The sequence below is a fragment of the Salvelinus alpinus genome, chromosome 15 (assembly GCF_045679555.1).
Source record: "Salvelinus alpinus chromosome 15, SLU_Salpinus.1, whole genome shotgun sequence".
Taxonomy (NCBI): domain Eukaryota; kingdom Metazoa; phylum Chordata; class Actinopteri; order Salmoniformes; family Salmonidae; genus Salvelinus; species Salvelinus alpinus.
In genome coordinates, this window is record NC_092100.1 from 52805637 (window position 1) to 52829472 (window position 23836).

The window sequence follows — 23836 nt, forward strand, 5'->3', positions numbered from 1 at the left end:
TCTGTAGTGACACCTCTAGCACTGAGATGCAGTGCCTTAGACCGCTGTGCCACTCAGTAACCCCAATAATATTATAGGGTTTCTTTAAAATATAAAAAAACTTCTACACCCATATCACACCCACACAAACTGATATCACGTGTGTACATTATACAATCAATTAATGAGAGAGAACCTAAATCATATTTATTTATTCACTGTAGGCTAAACATGAACTGTGGCAAATTGGTTCCTGTTTCTTTGTTTTTTACCGTCGTCTTGGTTTTGTCTTCGCCCCAATGTTTTTCGTTCAGCTTTCCACTTCGGAAGTTTATCTGCACTACCACGCACCTGTCTGGTAAGGTTGAACGCCTCCTCTCCTACTCAGCCCCCAGACAAAAGCTTCTCCCAAGTGGGTGTGACACCTACTCCTGTTGACTGCTGCACTGATGCTTGGATCCCACCCGGCAATCTGCTTCCCGTCTGGCCTGGCCTGTCTCCCCCTGCCTGGTACAGGTATCCCCGCCTCACCCTCCCTTCTCTCCCGAGCTTTTGCTCGCTTCCAGCACAAACGCACACACATACACATGCACAAAGCAGACTTTGGACTGATCTGAATTTTAATGTAGGATATTTAACTTGTGAATCGTATTATGTGAGCTTTACTCAAACACTTTAATTAATTAGTAAAGGCCAACTATTTATTTATTTTATCTCAGACTTTTATAGCCTACTGGACATAGAGAGCTACTCTCTCACATTATTTTATTTGGGCGAGTCTAGTGACTCTTTGAACTTACAATGGCTAGCCCCAAGCCGTTTTACTTCTTGTTTGTGCTTAGTGCTATTTGCTCCATGACTCCTGCATGCTTCGTTGACTATGAACTTGCTCGTTTACCCGACCGTGGGACAGACAATGTTGGTTCCCACACTCACAACTCTGATTCTCTATTGGTTACACAGACTTTTGGCCTCCCATCCTATTCTAATCTTCTTTAGCCGGCTTTGTATTCATGTTATCTGATGAAATTGCTGTACAATATGATCTTTTTGCCATCGGATGCACATTCAAAGGTCCTAAAAACGCAACACTGCAAATCTCTCTCTGTTCTCTGCCGTGCCCTGATTCTATTACTGCTGATGAAATCTGAAAATGTACACCCTGGCCCGTCTACTGTTGCTAGCCCCATTTCTGACTTGTGCTCTGATGATTTCTGCTTCACTGATTTTTGCTCTCGTAAAAGCATTGGTTTTCTGTATGTTAACACTAGAAGCTTTTACCTCAAATGTACACTAGACAAGTTGGGATCTTTTTGTTTCTGTAAAATGGAAAGTGCAGTCCAGGATCTTAAGCACAATACATTTGTGGATTTGTAACATATCATACGAATTGCAAAAAAATGTATTATCAAAATGTTTTTTTTTGCAGTTGGAACATATCATACGAAATGGAGGATGTAGTACAATGTTTTCCAACTCCACAAATGTTGGTTAAAGCCCTGGACAAAACACCTGATTCAACATGATGATTATTTGACAGGTAGAATCAGGTGTGCGGTTCGGGGCCACAAGAAAAATATGTACTGAAAGACCAGAGGACCGGAGTTGGGGAACACAGATGTAGTACACAAAAAAACAGGGACCAGTTTTGGCTCATGAGCACCACTTTCAAACTACTGGCTGACATTATACAACATTTCTGGAGATTCACTTTAATTATGGGAGAAATGGTGGTGGAAACGCCTTTATGCAAAAATCTTGATATAATTGCCATCATATCGAAGTAAACTTGTAGTCACGTGATGAAATGTTGTGTGGTCCTCCCAGAACTACTCGGGAAAGCATGCAGTTTATTAGGCTACAGATTAGCTAAGTTATGATGAACTTCACAGGGTGGTGAAAGTCCACAGTGATGTGTGTTGCTCATTTCCAATAAATATCAAAGGTCTTATTCGAGTGACATGATGATAGATGCTTGGCTACCATTTGATAATAAAATTAAATCCCTAATAATCTCATCGTGTACAGTTGAAGTCGGAAGTTTATATACACTTAGGTTGGAGTCATTTACAACTCGTTTTTCAACCACTCCACAAATTTCTTGTTAACAAACTATAGTTTTGGAAATTCGGGTAGGACATCTACTTTGTGCATGACACAAGTAATTTTTCCAACAATTCTTTACAGACAGATTATTTCACTTAAATTTTACTGTATCACAATTCCAATGGGTCAGACGTTTACATACGCTAAGATGTCTTTAAACAGCTTGGAAAACTCCAGAAAATGATCTCATGGCTTTAGAAGCTTCTGATAGATTAATTGACATTATTTGAGTCAATTGGAGGTGTACCTGTGAATGTATTTCAAGGCCTAACTTCAAACTCAGTGCCTCTTGCTTGACATCATGGGAATATCAAAATAAATCAGCCAAGAAAAAGAATTGCAGAACTCCCACAAGCCTGGTTCATCCTTGGGAGCAATTCCCAAACGCCTGAAGGTAACACGTTCATCTGTACAAACAATAATACGCAAGTATAAACACCATGGGACCACGTAGCCGTCATACCACTCAGGAAGGAGACACGTTATGTCTCCTAGAGATGAACATACTTTGGTGCGAAAAGTGCGAATCAGTCCCAGAACAACAGCAAAGGACCTTGTGAAGATGCTGGAGGAAACAGGTGCAAAAGTATCTATATCCACAGTAAAACGAGTCCTACATTTTCATAACTTGAAAGGCCGCTCAGCAAGGAAGAAGCCAATGCTCCAAAACCACCATAAAAAAAGCCAGACTACGGTTTGCAACTGCACATGGGGATAAAGATCGTACTTTTTTGGAGAAATGTCCTCTGGTCTGATGAAACAAAAATAGAACTGTTTGGCCATAATGACTGTCGTTATGTTTGGAGGAAAAAGGGGGGGGGGGGCTTGCAAGCCGAAGAACACCATCCCAAATGTGAAGCACGGCGGTGGCAGCATCATGTTGTGGGGGTGCTTTGCTGCAGGACGGACTAGTGCACTTCACAAAATAGATGGCATCATGAGGAGGAAAATTATGTGGATATATTGAAGCAACATTTCAAGACATCAGTCAGGAAGTTAAAGCTTGGTCGTAAATGACTCTTCCAAATGGACAATGACCTATTTGGAGCATATATTTTGCCACAACTTTGGAAGCATACTTCCAAAGTTGTGGCAAAATGGATTAAGGACAACAGTCAAGGTATTGGAGTGGCCATCACAAAGCCCTGACCTCAATCCTATAGAAAATGTGTGGGCAGAACTCAAACAGCGTATGCGAGCAAGGAGGTCTACAAACCTGACTCAGTTACACCAGCTCTGTCAGGAGGAATGGGCCAAAATTCACCTAACTTATTGTGGGAAGCTTGTGGAAGGCTACCCGAAACGTTTGACCCAAGTTAAACAATTTAAAGGCAGTGCTACCAAATACTAATTGAGTGTATGTAAACTTCTGACCCACTAGGAATGTGATGTAAGAAATTAAAGCTGAAATAAATCACTCTCTCTACTATTATTCTGACTTTTCACATTCTTAAAATTAAGTGGTGATCCTAACTTACCTACGACAGGGAATTTTTACTTGGATTAAATGTCAGAAATTGTGAAAAACTGAGTTTAAATGTCAAGGTGTATGTACATTTCCGACTTCAAGTGTATCAAGTAATTCACCCACAGAATTGACTGAGTGTGGACTAAACAGGTGTGACCTGGAAAAACGTCCTGAACAGAGGGAGATGTAGGACATTCGTCAACTGCCTAAGTCAAGTAAATCTCATGAAATCCTCAGAGGTACACCAAGATAGCCAGAAGCAGCTCATAGGCTAGAATGAAATGAAAGGGCACTTATTCGAAGACTACAGAGTTGCAAATACATGGGGCCTATTACATACCAACATATATTTCTCTCAACCATGTCATTGTGTTTAGCCTACAGTATAAGTGTGGGTGTGTTGGGGGGAAAACCAATTCTGTTCAAACCAAATGGTCAACTAAATTTCTTCTTCAAAATGTCGAAATTGGAATTGATCTCCATCCAACTAGATCTCACGGTTTGACCAATTTGACTTTTACCGATTCTGACGTTTATCCACGTTTCTTCAAACGTCAAATTCTATTTCGATGTCAATTTAGAGTCACCTGGCTGCTTCATGCGCATTGTGATGTCAACTCTTAACCTTCACAGACAGAGCCCGTCGAAGAAGGCGTGGTTTGGTGACGCATTGCGACTCGGGCAGAATCGGTGTGCGCGGGAGGCGTGTGTCCCTCTCCCATCCAAAGAGCCTGAAAGCGACTGGACTAAACGCAACAGCATTGCCGCTCCAACAGAATGCCGCCAAAGAATGCATTCTAGCTGGAAATGCAAGGGGGCACCAAACAGGCGCAGTATTTTATTGAGCATCTCTATTATGCTTATAATAATCTGAAATATGGCTGAAGTGAAGTCGAGGTGAGTTGCTCTGTTGCTCAGACAACTTGCTCTCGGGAGCTGCGCACTCATCTCCATCCAGTTTGTCGGATGAAAATAAACGGATAGATAGCCTACACTCGTCTTTGTTCTTCTATCAATCGATAATCACTCAACTGTGGAATCATGTCGATGGGACAGGACGAAAGCTCTGTCCGGGTGGCTTTGAGGTAAGTCTTCAAGCCCTACATTTTAATTGATTTTCATTTGCATAGATGGAACTGTCGGTACAATTACATAGATTCGTCTCAGGCCTTGCATCATTTTTTTGCCACATTGTCCAGTCTAGGCGCTTTATGATTTCATAGAAAGATTGTGATACGTTTGTAACCAACAGGTCTATATTTTGATGTCAAATTTGTTGCCATATGAAATGATGGTCTTTGAGGACGCAGACTATAGGCTACTTCAAACCACTGCATCTATTGTGCGTAGGACAATATGAATTTAGACATTTGCAGTTGATAGTTTACATAAACCACAATCTCAAGGCTACTGTTTCGCGTGTCGCAGAATTACTAAAGAAATGTGTTAGGCCCTAAACTGTATCCATGCATGACGCAGCATCATCACACGCCCCCCAAGAAGAAACTGCAGGGTGCACAAATGGCAAGTGCCATCGCCCAAATTCCTCACACACCGGTCAAGTAATGGATGATATCAGCCTTGTTTTGTAACGGCGGAACTGTTGGAAAGACAGATCTGGCATTTATAGCTCTTTGGCCCGGTGCCCGAAGTCTCGGGCATCCTTTCAAAAAGAAGACAGCTGAGCGATAGTTGATCAATGAAAGGAGCTTTTAGTGACTGTCTTCAAGGAAGAGACCGCCAACCGTTTACTAGGCTAGAGAGCTCTGGCTGTTTCTGTGAAATGGATTCTTTGTTTACAGTGAAGACAACATTGCAATGGCCTTATTGAGCTCATAAGCCCACAGAAAGAGTGCAGTAAAGAATGCATTATGTTGTTCATACTTAAAGCTATCAAATGTGTTAATCATTGGATCCTACAATCCTTTGTTAGTCCCCTAGACAGGCTTGTCTTTTTCACATCAAGACAGTTGAATGAATGAGTCATCACAAATCTGTGTTGCTGAATAAGGGCCGCTCCCTACAAGGACACATGCTGAGGTGGCACACTGACAGAAATATCTAGTGGCACAATGGGTAATTTGGCACAAATATAGTACCAGCCTCTCTTTCACTTTGTGTTTGTCTGCCTCCGTCTCTCTCTCTTTATCTCACACACACACACACACACACACACACACACACACACACACACACACACACACTGTAATTAAGTGTGAATATTGTGAAGTTAGCCCTATCTCCAGCTGACTGATACTGTTAACTCTATGGTACTTTACGACCACGGTCTCCATAGTAACCAGCCATCAGAAATCACTGAGAGTCTTTTGACCCAGGCTCCATCGCATGTGTAGGTGCATGTGTACATATGACCCAGGCTCCATCGTGTGTGTGTACAGTGCCTTGCAAAAGTATTCAAAAGTATTTACTTGTTTCAAAAAATGCTAAAAAATAAAAACGGAAAAGTGGTGCGTGCATATGTATTGACCCTCTTTGCTATGAAGCCCCTAAATAAGATCTGGTGCAACCAATTACCTTCAGAGGTCAAATTACTAGTTAAATAAAGTCCACCTGTCTGCAATCTCAGTGTCACATGATCTGTCACATGATCTCAGTATATATACAGTGGGGAGAACAAGTATTTGATACACTGCCGATTTTGCAGGTTTTCCTACTTACAAAGCATGTAGAGGTCTGTAATTTTTATCATAGGTACACTTCAACTATGAGAGACGGAATCTAAAACAAAAATCCAGAAAATCACATTGTATGATTTTTAAGTAATTAATTTGCATTTTATTGCATGACATAAGTATTTGATACATCAGAAAAGCAGAACTTAATATTTGGTACAGAAACCTTTGTTTGCAATTACAGAGATCATACGTTTCCTGTAGTTCTTGACTAGGTTTGCACACACTGCAGCAGGGATTTTGGCCCACTCCTCCTTACAGATCTTCTCCAGATCCTTCAGGTTTCGGGGCTGTCGCTGGGCAATACGGACTTTCAGCTCCCTCCAAAGATTTTCTATTGGGTTCAGGTCTGGAGACTGGCTAGGCCACTCCAGGACCTTGAGATACTTCTTACGGAGCCACTCCTTAGTTGCCCTGGCTGTGTGCTTCGTGTCGTTGTCATGCTGGAAGACCCAGCCACGACCCATCTTCAATGCTCTTACTGAGGGAAGGAGGTTGTTGGCCAAGATCTCGCGATACATGGCCCCATCCATCCTCCCCTCAATACGGTGCAGTCGTCCTGTCCCCTTTGCAGAAAAGCATCCCCAAAGAATGATGTTTCCACCTCCATGCTTCACGGTTGGGATGGTGTTCTTGGGGTTGTACTCATACTTCTTCTTCCTCCAAACACGGCGAGTGGAGTTAGACCAAAAAGCTCTATTTTTGTCTCATCAGACCACATGACCTTCTCCCATTCCTCCTCTGGATCATCCAGATGGTCATTGGCAAACTTCAGACAGGCCTGGACATGCACTGGCTTAAGCAGGGGGACCTTGCGTGCGCTGCAGGATTTTAATCCATGACGGCGTAGTGTGTTACTAATGGTTTTCTTTGAGACTGTGGTCCCAGCTCTCTTCAGGTCATTGACCAGGTCCTGCCGTGTAGTTCTGGGCTGATCCCTCACCTTCCTCATGATCATTGATGCCCCACGAGGTGAAATCTTGCATGGAGCCCCAGACCGAGGGTGATTGACCGTCATCTTGAACTTCTTCCATTTTCTAATAATTGCGCCAACAGTTGTTTCCTTCTCACCAAGCTGCTTGCCTATTGTCCTGTAGCCCATCCCAGCCTTGTGCAGGTCTACAATTTTATCCCTGATGTCCTTACACAGCTCTCTGGTCTTGGCCATTGTGGAGAGGTTGGAATCTGTTTGATTGAGTGTGTGGACAGGTGTCTTTTATACAGGTAACGAGTTCAAACAGGTGCAGTTAATACAGGTAATGAGTGGAGAACAGGAGGGCTTCTTAAAGAAAAACTAACAGGTCTGTGAGAGCCGGAATTCTTACTGGTTGGTAGGTGATCAAATACTTATGTCATGCAATAAAATGCAAATTAATTATTTAAAAATCATACAATGTGATTTTCTGGATTTTTGTTTTAGATTCCGTCTCTCACAGTTGAAGTGTACCTATGATAAAAATTACAGACCTCTACATGCTTTGTAAGTAGGAAAACCTGCAAAATCGGCAGTGTATCAAATACTTGTTCTCCCCACTGTATATACACCTGTTCTGAAAGGCCCCAGAGTCTGCAACACCACTAAGCAAGGTGCACCACCACTAAGCAAGGTGCAACACCACTAAGCAAGGTGCACCACCACTAAGCAAGGTGCACCACCACTAAGCAAGGTGCAACACCACTAAGCAAGGTGCAACACCACTAAGCAAGGTGCACCACCACTAAGCAAGGTGCACCACCACTAAGCAAGGTGCACCACCACTAAGCAAGGTGCACCACCACTAAGCAAGGTGCACCACCACTAAGCAAGGTGCACCACCACTAAGCAAGGTGCAACACCACTAAGCAAGGTGCACCACCACTAAGCAAGGTGCACCACCACTAAGCAAGGTGCACCACCACTAAGCAAGGTGCACCACCACTAAGCAAGGTGCACCACCACTAAGCAAGGTGCACCACCACTAAGCAAGGTGCACCACCACTAAGCAAGGTGCACCACCACTAAGCAAGGTGCACCACCACTAAGCAAGGTGCACCACCACTAAGCAAGGTGCACCACCATTAAGCAAGGTGCACCACCACTAAGCAAGGTGCACCACCACTAAGCAAGGTGCACCACCACTAAGCAAGGTGCACCACCACTAAGCAAGGTGCACCACCACTAAGCAAGGTGCACCACCAAGCAAGCGGCACCATGAACACCAAGGAGCTCTCCAAACAGGTCAGGGACAAAGTTGTGGATAAGTACAGATCAGGGTTGTTGTTTTTTTTATATCCAAAACTTTGAACATCCCACGGAGCACCATTTTAAATCTATTATAAAAAAAATGGAAAGAATATGCCACCACAACAAACCTGCCAAGAGAGGGCCGCCCACCAAACCTCACGGACCAGGCAAGGAGGGCATTAATCAGAGAGGCAACAAAGAGACCAAAGATAACCATGAAGGAGCTGCAAAGCTCCACAGCGGAGATTGGAGTATGTGTCCATAGGACCACTTTAAGCCGTACATTCCTCAGAGCTGGGCTTTATGGAAGAGTGGCCATTGCTTAAAGAAAGAAATAAGCAAACATGTTTGGTGTTTGCCAAAAGGCATGTAGGAGACTCCCCAAACATATGGAAGAAGGAACTCTGGTCAGATAAGACTAAAATTGAGCTTTTTGGCCATTAAGGAAAACGCTATGTCTGGCGCAAACCCAACACCTCTCATCACCCCGAGAACACCATTCCCACAGTGAAGCATGTTGGTGGCAGCATCATGCTGTGGGGATGTTTTTCATCGGCAGGGACTGGGAAACTGGTCAGAATAGAAGGAATGATGGATGGCGCTAAATACAGGGAAATTATTGAGGGAAACCTGTTTCAGTCTTCCAGAGATTTAAGACTGGGATGGAGGTTCACCTTCCAGCAGGACAATGACCCTAAGCATACTGCCAAAGCAACACTCGAGTGATTTAAGGGGAAACATTTTAAATGTCTTGGAATTGCCTAGTCAAAGCCCAGACCTCAATCCAATTGAGTGTGAGATTGCTGTACACCAGCAGGAACCCATCCAACTTGAAGGAGCTGGAGCAGTTTTGCCTTGAAGAATGGGCAAAAATCCCAGTGGCTAGATGTGCCAGGCTTATAGAGACATATCTCAAAAGACTTGCAGCTGTAATTGCTGCAAAAGGTGGCTCAACAAAGTATTAACTTTGGGGGGGGGGGTTGAATAGTTATACACGCTCGAGTTTTCATTTTTTTTGTCTAATTTCTCGTTTGTTTCACAATTAATAAATATTTTGCATTTTCAAAGTGGTAGGCATGTTGAGTAAGTCAAATGATACAACCCCCCCCCCCCCCCCCCCAAAATCTATTTTAATTCCAGGTTGTAAGGCAACAAAATAGGAAAAATGCCACGGGGGTGATTACTTTCGCAAGGCACTGTAGGTGCATGTGTACATATGACCCAGGCTCCATCGTGTGTGTGTAGGTGCATGTGTACATTTGACCCAGGCTCCATTGTGTGTGTAGGTACATTTATACATATGACCTAGGCTCCCCATTTTGTGTGTGTGTGGGTGCATGTGTACATATGAGTCCTCTGTTATTGGTATTATTTTTCTGTATTTTCAGATTTTTTAAATTAAACAAATACTAACAATATTAGCCTATAGTTGCTGCAGCAGTATAGGGCAGTTTCAGTGTCAATATGTAAGTCAAGAAAATCAGGACAACTTGCTTCACTCCAGCTTTATGTACAAAAGTATGTGGACACCCCTTCAAATTAGTGGATTTGGATATTTCAGCCACACCCGTTGCTGACAGGTGTATGAACCTGTTTTTCATGGTTCGTGCTAGGCCCCCAGTTCCAGTGAAGGAAAATCGTAACGCTACAGCATACAATGACATTCAAGACGATTCTGCGCTTCCAACTTTGTGGCTACAGTTTGGGGAAGGCCCTTTCCTGTTTCAGCCTGACAATGCCCACGTGCACAAAACGAGGTCCATACAGAAATTGTTCGTTAAGAACTTGACTGGCTTGCACAGAGCCCTGCCCTCAACCCAATCGAACGCCTTTGGTATAAATTGGAATGCCGACTGCGAGCCAGGCATCATTGCCCAACATCAGTGCCCAACCTCACTAATGCTCTTGTGGCTGAATGGAAGCAAGTCCCAGCAGCAATGTTCCAACATCTAGTGGAAAGCCTTCCTAGAAGAGTGGAGGGTCTTATAGCAGCAAAGGGGGAAAAATGACATATTAAAGTCCATGATTTTGGAATGAGATGTTCGACGAGCACATACTTTTAAATATGTAATGTATCTGGACGGATGTGTGTGGGTGGGTATATTGTGTCACTCCCCTCACCCACAGTAAATACCTCAGTCCTGGTATCTTTGAATGAGACCACTAAGTTGTATTGTTTCTGGTGTCGCATTAGCAGTACGCGTATGCTGGTTTGTGACGCACATGATATAGTCCAGTCCTATAATTTTGATATGTAATGTAGGCCTAATTATAGTCCTTTCCTTTAAGTTCAAATGTCTTGTAACTGAAGTGAAACACTGTGAAGTGTTCGTATATGAGGACCCACTTTCTGGACTGAAGGCTATTTTTTTCCCGAGGCAGCACATAGCCTACACTTAAACTGAACATTCCCCAAAATAGACTGTCTCCCACCACTGCATTTCTGGAAGAACTCAGTTATCTGTATCATGCCCTCTGAGGTGTCAGCGCATTCTGCCAGTCCCAGACGCATCCACCCAATAGGAAAACTTTGCGATTGCGGACATGTTTATGGCACAGAATGGAGACCCTCCTACTGTTGTTGAATTGTACTTAGAATGCAAGAAAAACACATTTTGGGTAATTATACAGTACATTGGTTGGCATGTGTACACCACACCCATGCAAACATTTTGCTAATTTTGTCTCTTTCTTTCTCTCTTGCTCACCCCCTCTATCTCTTTCTCTTCTCTGTCATTGTTTCTCTCTCTTTCCCCCATCCCTCCCTCCTCTCTCTGAACTAAAGTGACCATAAGTAGCTCTAAGTATGTAGTACAAATAATATTTGCATTTTATTTATATATTTGCAATATTTGCAAAAAATTACAAAAAATCTTGTCTTTCATAATTTGGTCAGATATACTTGGATGTGTAGTATCAGTGTTTGTTGCTGGCATGTCATGCCTAAGTTTGATAATCTTTCCAATGAAAAAATCATTAGTTGGCAATGTCAGTCGGTTTTGTAATGAATGAGCCATCTGATTCAATGAATGATGGAGCTGAGTTTGCCTTTTTCCCAAAAATTTCATTGAAGTTGCTCCAAAGCTTTTTTCTATCATTATTTATGTCGTTTATCTTTGTTTCATAGTGTAGTTTCTTCTTTTTATTCAGTTTAGTCTCATGATTTCTCAATTTGCAGTATGTTTACCAATCGCTTGTGCAGCCAGACTTATTTGCCATTCCTTTTGCCTCATCCCTCACAACCATACCATTTTAAAATGTCTCATCAATCCACGAGGATTTAACAGTTTTTACAGTCATGTTCTTAATGGGTGCATGCTTATTAGTAACTGGGATAAGAAATTTCCTAAATGTGTCAAGTGCAGCGTCTGTTTGCTCCTCATTACACACCACGGACCAGCAAATATTATTTACATCATCAACATATGAATCACTACAAAACTTATTGTTTAACATCTTGTACACTATATTAGGCCCAGCCTTTGGAACTTTGGTTTTGCTAGATAGGGCTACGATATTGTGATCAATACATCCGATGAATCTGGATACTGCTTTCAAGCACATTTCTGCAGCATTAGTAAATATGTGATCAATACGCGTTGATGATTTCATTGCTGTGTTTGTAACTACCCTGGTAGGTTAACGGATAATCTGAACCAGGTTGCAGGCACTGGTTACAGTTTGAAGCTTTTTCTTGAGTGGGCAGCTTGATGAAAGCCAGTTCAAATTTAAATCACACAGAAAATATACCTCTGTTGATATCACATACATTATCAAGCATTTCACACATGTTATCCAGATACTGACTTTTAGCACTTGGTGGTCTATAGCAACTTCCCGCAAGAATGGGCTTTAGGTGAGGCAGATGAACCTGTAGCCATATTACTTCAACAGTATTTAACATGAGATCCTCTCTAATCTTTACAGGAATGTTGTTCTGAATATAAACACCTACACCACTGGCATTTCTGTATTTTCTGTAAATGTTATAACCTTGTATAGCTACCACTGTATCATCAAAGTTATTGCCTCAGTGAGTTTCAGAGATAGTCACAATACGAATGTTATCTGTTACTAGCAGTTAACAGGCTATTTTGAACCACTTTTCTGCAATGCTTGCTTGTTTTCATTGCGCTACTAGGAAGCTTATCAGAAGTAGATATTCTTATGTTATTTATGTTAGTGCAGGGTGACCTGCACACAGTGGACGTCCTATTATGGAAAGGGAAAAGGGAAAGGGGGATACCTAGTCAGTTGTACTACTGAATGCATTCAACTGAAATGTGTCTTCCGCATTTAACCCAACGCCTCTGAATCAGAGAGGTGCGGAAGGCTGCCATAATCGACATCTTCAGCGACCGGGGAACAGTGGGTTAACTGCCTTGCTCAGGGACAGAATGACAGATTTTGACCTTGTCAGCTCGGGGATTTGATCCTAGGGCACACTGCCTCAGTGCTAACAGCATAAATCTGGTTCATAGACACATGATTGCTGCGTACAATAGCTGTAAGATCAGCAGAGGCATTCAGGGCAGTTAGAGGGACATAAATTAGGTTACTTACATTGTGTCTACCAATGCCCCTGGTATAATGTACATTTGCTAAAGCGTTATGATGACTCCGCTATCACGTTTTAAGGTAAGACCCAGATGCAGACAACGTCGAATTAACAACAGTTTATTCATCCGACAGGGGCAGGCAAAAGACAGGTGCAGGGCAGGCAGGGGTCAGTAATCTGGATAGGTGGGGCAAAGGTACAGGACGGCAGGCAGGCTCAGGGCAAGCAGAAAAGGTAAAAACCGGGAAAACAACTAGAAAACAGGAGCAATCGCGAGACAGGACAGAGGGGAAAAACGCTGGTAGGCTTGATGAAACAAAACGAACTGGCAACAGAGAACACAGGTATAAATACACAGGGGATAATGGGGAAGATGGGCGACACCTGGAGAGGGGTGGAGATAATCACAAAGACAGGTGAAACAGATCAGGGTGTGACATCAGCAACACAATTATATGGATTAACTGAGATGGGCTTGGGCCATTGATAAGTCATTGTCTCAACGCAGCCTTATAATGCTGTGAAAGGATCCAGTAACCCAAATGATTTGGGTGGATTTCATCTTCCTTATAAAACGCATTTAGTTTCCAAAAGGTATCGAAATTGTCAACAAAAGTTACACCCATTGAGGTGCAATTTTCACGTAGCCAGTTGTGAAGAGAGAGAATCTCGCTAAAGCGTTCAATGCCACGATTCAGAGCCAGACAGGGCCAGATATGATGGGTCTTTTATTAGTGTCTCTTCAGAGCTGCCCTTCATAATATCATTAAAACCAACATGGACTACGATAGAATCGATGTCCATGTCCTGGCGTAATACATTCGGGAGCAGCTTAGTAATGTCATTTACTCTAGCTCCGGGGTAGGACATTGTTTTTGCACCAGGAACAGTCACACTTCTTAACATGGAGCTGGCCAAAATCACGGCTGGCGAAAAGGTTGAGGAAATGGGCACACTCCCACGCTTCCCAGGATGGTGCAGACCTCCGACAGATGGAGAAGCCCCGCTCGATCCAGAGCAGGGACGGAAGGTTGCCGACATCAAAATCGTAGGAGTAGGAGTAGGAGTAGGCACAATAGACACAGGTGCCCCCAGCGACGAAGGTGCAGGAAGATCAGGCTCCAGGGCGGCGAAACTATTCGTTGCTGGTATCCGCTCCGGGCCTCTCATTGGGAGTGTAGGCTACTTTGCGGCAGGCTGCTGTCTTCGGCTTCCACGGCCCGTGACATGCAACCTTCGTTGATTGCCATGCTCCTTTTGCTGTGCTCTTTCGACTTAGTATTGTGGAGTAACTACAATGTTGTTGATCCATCCTCAGTTTTCACCTATCACAGCCATTAAACTCTGTAACTCTTTTAAAGTCACCATTGGCCTCATGGTGAAATCCCTGAGCGGTTTCCCTTGGCAACCCATACTTCTATGGCAACAAGGTAAACAACGTCCTCTCAGGGTGTTAATTCTGGAGAAAATGATAGGTTTCGAGACATTTTACTGGGCCAGTGAAGCGTGCTATGAATATGGGAGCAAATACTTCACTTTTTACTACTTTATTACACATAAATGTATTTGTCCCAATACTTTCGGTCCACTAAAATGGGGGGAACTATGTATAAAAAGTGCTGTGATTTCTAAAATGTTTCCCTAGTATGGATGATACTGTCAGTCTGCATTTTAACCTCATGGTCATTGTTTGATTTCAAATCCAATCTTTTGTAGTATAGAGCCAGAAGAAGAAAAATGCTGTATGTACAGTATCTCACTATTTCAAAGTCACTTTCTTAATTCTCTCGCTCTAGTGTGTTTGGGATTATATATTGAGCATTGCCGTTACGTTTGGGATGTGTTGCTAAAACGGCAAGGTTGATGTCAACATACTACAGGTGGTGAACGTAGGATTAAGAGGGACTCATAGAACTAGACTTGCTATGGAGAGATTATACTGTGTTTGTTGGAGAACAGGGGTTACCATGGGTTGCACTGTAGGGCCTATCGTTTCACCAAGACTGAAACATAAGCTTTGGCCTGCCCTACTATTCTGTCCCCTTGTTGTTGCTTTGAAATGTCACTCATAATTAACACATACTTAGTCAAGTGTACTCATAGTCAAGTATACGCTCAGCTCTGTAATAGCTATTAGAGCCATACTAAAAATGCCTGTAAAGGATGATGCTGAGGATGTCTGTCTCCTGTCTCCCTTTGGTTGGCGTAATTTAAGCTGTGTCCCAAATGGCACCATATAGTGCAGGACTTTTGACCAGAGCCCATAGTCAAAAGTAGTGCACTATATAGGAAATACGGTGCCATTTGGGACACATCACTTAGACTGGTTAACTGGCTCATTGGCATCATGATATCCTGCTTAGTATTATTCCTTTAACTGCCACTTCCATTACCAGTATCCATGGCAACCTCTTCCCTTCTTTTAAAGTCACCCAGCGCAACACAAAGAACAGTACGGGAGGCCTTCACTGCAGACTGTTAGACAGCAGACACTGTCCTCCACAAACACTTAAATTAAGTATTTTAAACTAAATGTTTAAACTGTGAAGGTGTACATTTAGAACTGTTATTGGTAAACACTATAGTTAGGATTGACCAGAGCTCAGTTTCAGGAACCCCAGTATCCCTTCGTAGTGAATAAAACTACATGGTTGCAGGTCTTTGTCTAGGATCAAAGCTTGGACCAAAGCTTGGCTCTGGTGATACTACACATACTGGCACTGTCTCATACATGTGTGTGGGCATGCAAGGACGTGTTTGTGTGTGAGACACACAGTAGAGCTCCTCTGAGCCCCTTCAGACAGTATTCTCACTCTGTGTAGAGGTGTTTCTGAAGGTGTCTGTCCCAGTGATTGTAATCTGAGAATGGTTGTTAGAATAGAAAGCTGACTGCTCAGGGAGCTAACCAGATCTATCACATGCTACGTGATGAACAAACTAGCCCAGGCCCACTGTGCCTCTAGCCCAGGCCCACTGGCCTCCTTGCACACTAGTCTATTGCACTTTGTTCTTCCCTAAAGGACAACAAAAATGTGAAACTGGACTGCCCTGTTGCAGCATCGGTGCTGAGTGTTGTATTTGTGTTTGAAGGTTTCTTCTGCCTTATTCTTCCCTTCCCTTCTGCAGAAATGTGCATAAAGAAGCCTTTCACCCCCACCTCTCCTCCCTCTATCGTCTCCCTCGATACGCACAGAACCTTAATGATTTATGGAGAGAGTGCAGTGGTGGTGGAGAAGCGGCAGGGAGTGGAGGTGGTGATGGTGGGGGTGCAGGGATAGACAGCAGGTTGGGGCGTATTCAGTTCCTCAACCAGACTCAGAAATGCTCTGAAACCAGCTATTTAAGTGATGATTGCTCTGATAAAAAGCATTTACTTCGAGGGGGTCCGGGGGGAATCTCCCCACCGGTATATGCCCAGCATTTTCTTTCTCTCTCACTTCTACACCAGGCTAAATTATCCAGGGCCAGCTTTTAGTTGGCCAGCTATCAGGAGGGCATTACTGACATTCAGCATTGGAGCTTAGTGCGTCTCTAGCTCACATTCGTACTCCCCACACACACGGACATACACATACAAATACATATGAAGCCAGCTAGCTGGTTTTATGGGGCAGAGTATTGGGTCAGAGATTCAGGGTAGCGTAAGGACGAGACCTATGAACTACCGACTACTGTATACCTCCTGTTGCTAGTAGAGGTCGACCGATTATGATTTTTCCGATACCGATTATTGGAGGACCAAAAAAACGATTAATCAGTCGATTTTTATATATATATTTGTAGTAATGACAATTACAACAATACTGAATGAACAATGAACACTTATTTTAACTTAATATAATACATCAATAAAATCTATTTAGTCTCAAATAAATAATGAGACATGTTCAATTTGGTTTAAATAATGCAAAAACAAAGTGTTGGAGAAGAAATTAAAAGTGCAATATGTGCCATGTAAAACAGCTAACGTTTAAGTTCCTTGCTCAGAACATGAGAACATATGAAATCTGGTGGTTCCTTTTAACATGAGTCTCAATATTCCCAGGTAAGAAGTTTTAGGTTGTAGTTATTATAGGACTATTTCTCTCTATACCATTTGTATTTCATATACCTTTGACTATTGGATGTTCTAATAGGTACTTTAGTATTGCCAGCCTAATCTCGGGAGTTGATAGGCTTGAAGTCATAAACAGCGCAATGCTTGAAGCAGAGCGAAGAGCTGCTGGCAAACGCAGTAAAGTGCTTACCACTGCTCTATCAAATCATAGACTTAATTGTAATATAATAACACACAGAAATACGAGCCTTAGGTCATTAATATGATCAAATCCAGAACCTATCATTTCGAAAACAAAACGTTTATTCTTTCAGTGAAATACGGAATCGTTACGTATTTTATCGAACGGGTGGCATCCATATTCTTAATATTGCTGTTACATTGCACAACCTTCAATGTTATGTCATAATTATGTAAAATTCTGGCAAATTAATTACGGTCTTTGTTAGGAAGAAATGGTCTTCACACAGTTCGCAACGAGCCAGGCGGCCCAAACTGCTGCATATACCCTGAGTCTGCTTGCACAGAACGCAAGAAAAGTGACACAATTTCCCTAGTTAAAATAAATTCATGTTAGCAGGCAATATTAACTAAATATGCAGGTTTAAAAAGATATACTTGTATATTGATTTTAAGAAAGGAATTGATGTTTATGGTTAGGTACACATTGGTGCAACGACAGTGATTTTTTTTGCGAATATGCTTGTTAAATCACCAGTTTGGCGAAGTAGGCTGTGATTCAATGACAAATTAACAGGCACCGCATCGATTATTTGCAACGCAGGACAAGGTAGTTAAACTAGTAATATCATCAACCAATTTGTAGTTAACTAGTGATTATGTTAAGATTGATCGTTTTTTATAAGATAAGTTTAATGCTAGCTAGTAACTTACCTTGACTCCTTGCTGCACTCACGTAACAGGTAATCAGCCTGCCACGCAGTCTCCTCGTGGAGTGCAATGTAGTTGGCCATAATCAGCTTCCAAAAATGCCGATTACCGATTGGTATGAAAACTTGAAATCGGCCCTAATTAATCGGACATGCCGATTAATCGGTCGACCTCTAGTTGCTAGACTGATGTTTTTACAGGTGTAACGGTGTTCCTCTTCCTCTTCATCCGAAGAGGAGGAGCAGGGATTAAACCAAAATGCAGCGTTGCGATTTGACATGATTTATTTAGTAAAGACGACAAACACGAACTTCACTTGAATCTAAACAAAAACAACAAACGGAGTAGACAAACCTGAACGTAAGAACTTACATGTGACTCGAAGAACGCACGAACAGGAAAATGACTACATAAAACGAAACGAACAAACAAACCGAAAACAGTCCCGTATGGTGCAACATAGACACAGACACAGGAGACAACCACCCACAAACAAACACTGTGAAACTACCTACCTTAATATGATTCTCAATCAGAGGAGATGAAAACCACCTGCCTCTAATTGAGAACCATATTAGGTACCCATTCACCAACATAGAAACAGAAAACATAGACTGCCCACCCAAACTCACGTCCTGACCAACTAACACATACAAAACTAACAGAAAACAGGTCAGGAACGTGACATAACCCCCCCTCAAGGTGCGTACTCCGAACGCACCACCAAAAGTCTAGGGGAGGGTCTGGGTGGGCATCTGACCACGGTGGTGGCTCAGGCTCTGGGTGAGGTCCCCACCCCACCATAGTCAATCCCAGCTTACGTCTCCCCCTTAGAATGACCACCCTCTTATTTCCCCCACCTAATTTAAGGGGCAACACCAAGATAAAGGACAGCTCCGGGACAAGGTAGCTCAGGACAGAGAGGTAGCTCAGGACAGAGGGATAGCTCAGGATAGAGAGGTAGCTCAGGATAGAGAGGTAGCTCAGGATAGAGGGGCAACTCCGGACTGAAGGGCAGCTCCGGACAGAGAGGCAGTTCTGGATGAATGACGGCTCTGGACGCTCATGGCAGGCTGACGGCTCTGGACGCTCATGGCAGGCTGACGGCTCTGGACGCTCATGGCAGGCTGACGGCTCTGGACGCTCATGGCAGGCTGACGGCTCTGGACGCTCATGGCAGGCTGACGGCTCTGGACGCTCATGGCTCGCTGACGGCTCTGGACGCTCATGGCTCGCTGACGGCTCTGGCTGCTCATGGCTCACTAACGGCTCTGGACGCTCATGGCTCACTGGCGGCTCTGGCAGATCCTGTCTGTCTGGCGGCTCTGGCAGATCCTGTCTGGTTGGCGGCTCTGGCAGATCCTGTCTGGTTGGCGGCTCTGGCAGATCCTGTCTGGTTGGCGGCTCTGGCAGATCCTGTCTGGTTGGCGGCTCTGGCAGATCCTGTCTGGTTGGCGGCTCTGGCAGATCCTGACTGACGAACGGCTCTAGCGGCTCCTGACTGACGAACGGCTCTGACGGCTCGGGACAGACGGGCGGCTCTAATGGCTCGGGACAGACGGATGGCTCAGACGGCGCTGGGGAGACGGATGGCTCAGATGGCGCTGGGGAGACGGATGGCTCAGATGGCGCTGGGGAGACGGATGGCTCAGATGGCGCTATGGAGACGGATGGCTCAGATGGCGCTGGGGAGACGGATGGCTCTGGCCGGATAAGGCGCACTGTAGACCTGGTGCGTGGTGCCGGAACTGGAGGCACCGGACTGGAGACACGCACTTCCAGGCTAGTGCGGGGAGCAGGGACAGGGCACACTGACCTCTCAAAGCGCACTATAGGCCTGGTGCGTGGTACCGGCACTGGTGGTACCGGGCTAAGGGCACGCACCTCAGGGCGAGTGCGGGGAGAAGGAATAGTGTGTACAGGACTCTGGAGACGCACAGGTGGCTTAGTGCGTGGTGCCGGAACTGGAGGCACCGGGCCGGAGACACACACCACAGGAAGAGTGCGTGGAGGAGGAACAGGGCTCTGAAGACGCACTGGAAGCCTGGTGCGTGGTGTAGGCACTGGTGGTACTGGACTGGGGCGGGAAGGTGGCGCCGGAAATACCGGACCGTGCAGGCGTACTGGCTCCCTTGAGCATTGAGCCTGCCCAACCTTACCTGGCTGAATACTCCCCGTCGCCTGACCAGTGCGGGGAGGTGGAATAACCCGCACCGGGCTATGTAGGCGAACCGGGGACACCATGCGTAAGGCTGGTGCCATGAATGCCGGCCCGAGAAGACGCACTGGAGACCAGACGTGTTGAGCCGGCCTCATGACACCTGGCTCAATGCCCAATCTAGCCCTACCAGTGCGGGGAGGAGGAATAACCCGCACCGGGCTATGCACACGTACAGGAGACACCGTGCGCTCTACTGCGTAACACGGTGTCTGCCCGTACTCCCGCTCTCCACGGTTAGCCTGGGAAGTGGGCGCAGGTCTCCTACCTGCCCTTGGCCCACTACCTCTTAGCCCCTTCCCAAGAAATTTTTGGGGTTTCTTCTCGGGCTTCCAGCCACGTCTCCTTGCTGCCTCCTCATACCACCGCTGTTGGGCTCTCGCTGCCTCCATCTCCTCACGAGCGCGGCGATATTCCCCAATGTGCGCCCAGTGTCCTTTTCCCTCTAATACTTCCTCCCAAGTCCATGAGTCCTGATCTCTTGGCCGCTGCTCGAATTTCTGCTGCTTGGTTCTGGATTGGTGGGTGGTTCTGTAACGGTGTTCCTCTTCCTCTTCATCCGAAGAGGAGGAGCAGGGATTAAACCAAAATGCAGCGTTGCGATTTGACATGATTTATTTAGTAAAGACGACAAACACGAACTTCACTTGAATCTAAACAAAAACAACAAACGGAGTAGACAAACCTGAACGTAAGAACTTACATGTGACTCGAAGAACGCACGAACAGGAAAATGACTACATAAAACGAAACGAACAAACAAACCGAAAACAGTCCCGTATGGTGCAACATAGACACAGACACAGGAGACAACCACCCACAAACAAACACTGTGAAACTACCTACCTTAATATGGTTCTCAATCAGAGGAGATGAAAACCACCTGCCTCTAATTGAGAACCATATTAGGTACCCATTCACCAACATAGAAACAGAAAACATAGACTGCCCACCCAAACTCACGTCCTGACCAACTAACACATACAAAACTAACAGAAAACAGGTCAGGAACGTGACAACAGGCTTGTAAGGGAAGTTAATGCCTTTGTTAACTTCTTGTTTGAAGAGTCCATTTAATAGTACAAAAACTTAGATCAACAGTGGGGAATGTTACTGTACATATTGAACACTTAACACACACAAAAATGTGCAGACTAAAAACAACATTATGTTTACATAGGTTAAGCCAATTACAGTATGTTTAGCTTTTGTTGAAGGTGACATTTCTCTCTCTCGCTCTCTCTCCTCTCTCCCCCCCCCCACCAGGATTCGTCCTCAACTGGCCCGGGAGAAGATTGAGGGATGTCACATCTGTACGTTTGTGACCCCGGGGGAGCCCCAGGTGATGCTGGGTAAAGACAAGGCGTTTACATACGACTATGTGTTCGACATGGACTCCTGTCAGGACAGCATCTATGCTGACTGCACTGAGAAACTGATCGAGGGCTGCTTCGAAGGATACAACGCCACCATCTTTGCCTACGGCCAGGCAAGTCGACATGATGGCCCTCAAAGACGTCTCAACTGATCTTGGTTGATTGTTCTGACTGCATGGCCATTTGGTCCTTTGGGGGGATATTTTTGTGTAACGTGTTGATATTTCCATAGGCCAGGGGGTTTTCTTGGTCAGGTCATGTGGTCAGGAACAACTCTGGGCTATAGCAGTAGGCTATAGCAGTTGTCCCATATCCCCCTAGTTATTAGTTATTGGGGTTATTTGTGTAATGCAAAAGCTTATGTTGGATCACGAGTCAAAGACTGAACTGATATCATAATCCTGCCTTCCACATGTGTTTGTGAGGTCCTGAAAACCCCCTCCAATACTTATTAGCTCTTGGAGTGCTTGTATAGTTTTACAAAAGGTTTCTGAGAGTACTGGCGGTGCTTCTGACATTGCAAACCAATTACATTGACGTTTGGGCTTCTCTCCCCTCCACCCCGGTTGCCTTGGCGACTGAGCCTTTTTCTCCAATAGTAGGGGCTGTCTAGAACTCAGTCTGTTTGATGGGAGGGGGATTTACATGGTGTGGGGTCTTAAGTGATGCGGTTAAGTAGGCATACACACATCTAAGATATCCATACATTTTTTTATATGAGCTCATCTTCCCCCTTCCATTCCTGCAGTGATGGTGACCTATTTGTCTGTCATCCATACTGTATGTACAGTAGCTACAGTGGTTGACCAAGCTCAGCTCAGTTTGTCCCTGTGTATTTACTCAGACTGTAGAGGACATTTGGTAGAATATGTGTCTGTCTAGTCTGTACTGGGATGGACTAATCCAGCTTAAACACTTTCCCCACAGTCTGACCCAGTAAACAGAATCAGAGGGTTCTTTTCACTTGGATACAAACACAACAGATGTAAATAAAACTTAAATAAATGAATTATGTGAAATAAATTAAACTTGTTATCTCTCTCTCTCTCCTCCTTACTCATCCCCACCCCATCCTTTACTAATCCTTATCTTTTTCCCCCTCTTCATCCTCCTCGCTTTATCCTATCTCCCTCTCACCCTTCTCTTCATCTTTCCTCTCTACCGCTGTCTTATCATCCTCCTCTTCCTCCTCCTATAGACGGGGTCAGGTAAGACATACACCATGGGTACAGGGTTTGATGTGAACATCGGGGAGGAGGAGCTGGGCATTATTCCCCGGGCAGTCACCCACCTCTTCAGGGGCATCGAGCAGCGCCAGCAGGCTGCTAAAGAGCAGGGATGTCCCATGCCCGAGTTCAAGATCAACGCACAGTTCCTGGAGGTATGGACTACGGCGTCAGAAAGGAGACACAGAGACGTGGGCAGGGAATATACAGTTGAAGTCGGAAGTTTACATACACCTTAAACAAATACATTTAAACTCAGTTTTTCACAATTCCTGACATTTAATCCTAGTAAAAATTCCCTGTCTTAGATCAGTTTGGATCAGCACTTTATTTTAAGAATGTGAAATGTCAGAATAATAGTAGAGAGAATTACTTATTTCAGCTTTTATTTCTTTCATCACATTCCCAGTGGGTTAGAAGTTTACATACACTCAATTAGTATTTGGAAGCATTGCCTTTAAATTGTTTAACTTGGGTCAAACGTTTCGGGTAGCCTTCGCCAACCTTCCCACAATCAGTTGGGTGAATTTTGGCCCATTACTCCTGGCAGAGCTGGTGTAACTGGGTCAGGTTTGTAGGCCTCCTTGCTCACACACGCTTTTTCAGTTCTTCCCACAAATGTTCTATAGGATTGAGGTCCGGGCTTTGTGATGGCCACTCCAATACCTTAACTTCGTTGTCCTTAAGGCATTTTGCCACAACTTTGGAAATATGCTTGGGGTCATTGTCCATTTGGAAGACTCATTTGCAACCAAGCTTTAACTTCCTGACTGATGTCTTCAATATATCCACATAATTGTCCTGCCTCATGATGCCATCTATTTTGTGAAGTGCACTAGTCCCTCCTGCAGCAAAGCACCCCCACAACATGATGCTGCCACCCCCGTGCTTCACGGTTGGGATGGTGCTTCGGCTAGCAAGCCGCCCCCTTTTTCTCCAAACATAATGATGGCCAAACAGTTCAATTTTTGTTTCATCAAACCAGAGGACATTTCTCCAAAAAGAAATGTCCCCGTGTGCAGTTGCAAACCATATTCTGG

The 23836-nt window shown here is 44.4% G+C and overlaps 1 protein-coding gene across 8 annotated transcripts in view; it reads left to right on the top strand.

The window, feature by feature from the left end:
• The first annotated feature begins 4233 nt into the window (after positions 1 to 4233).
• The window catches only part of LOC139540315 (kinesin-like protein KIF21A), an 83671-nt gene continuing 64068 nt past the window's right edge, over positions 4234 to 23836 (top strand). For all 8 annotated transcript variants that reach the window (XM_071344052.1, XM_071344057.1, XM_071344054.1 and 5 more), the window contains exons 1-3: positions 4234 to 4638; positions 21461 to 21683; positions 22769 to 22951. In XM_071344052.1, coding sequence (XP_071200153.1) covers positions 4595 to 4638; positions 21461 to 21683; positions 22769 to 22951 — 450 coding nt within the window. In that variant the 5' untranslated portion in view covers positions 4234 to 4594. The remainder of the gene's footprint in view (positions 4639 to 21460; positions 21684 to 22768; positions 22952 to 23836) is intronic.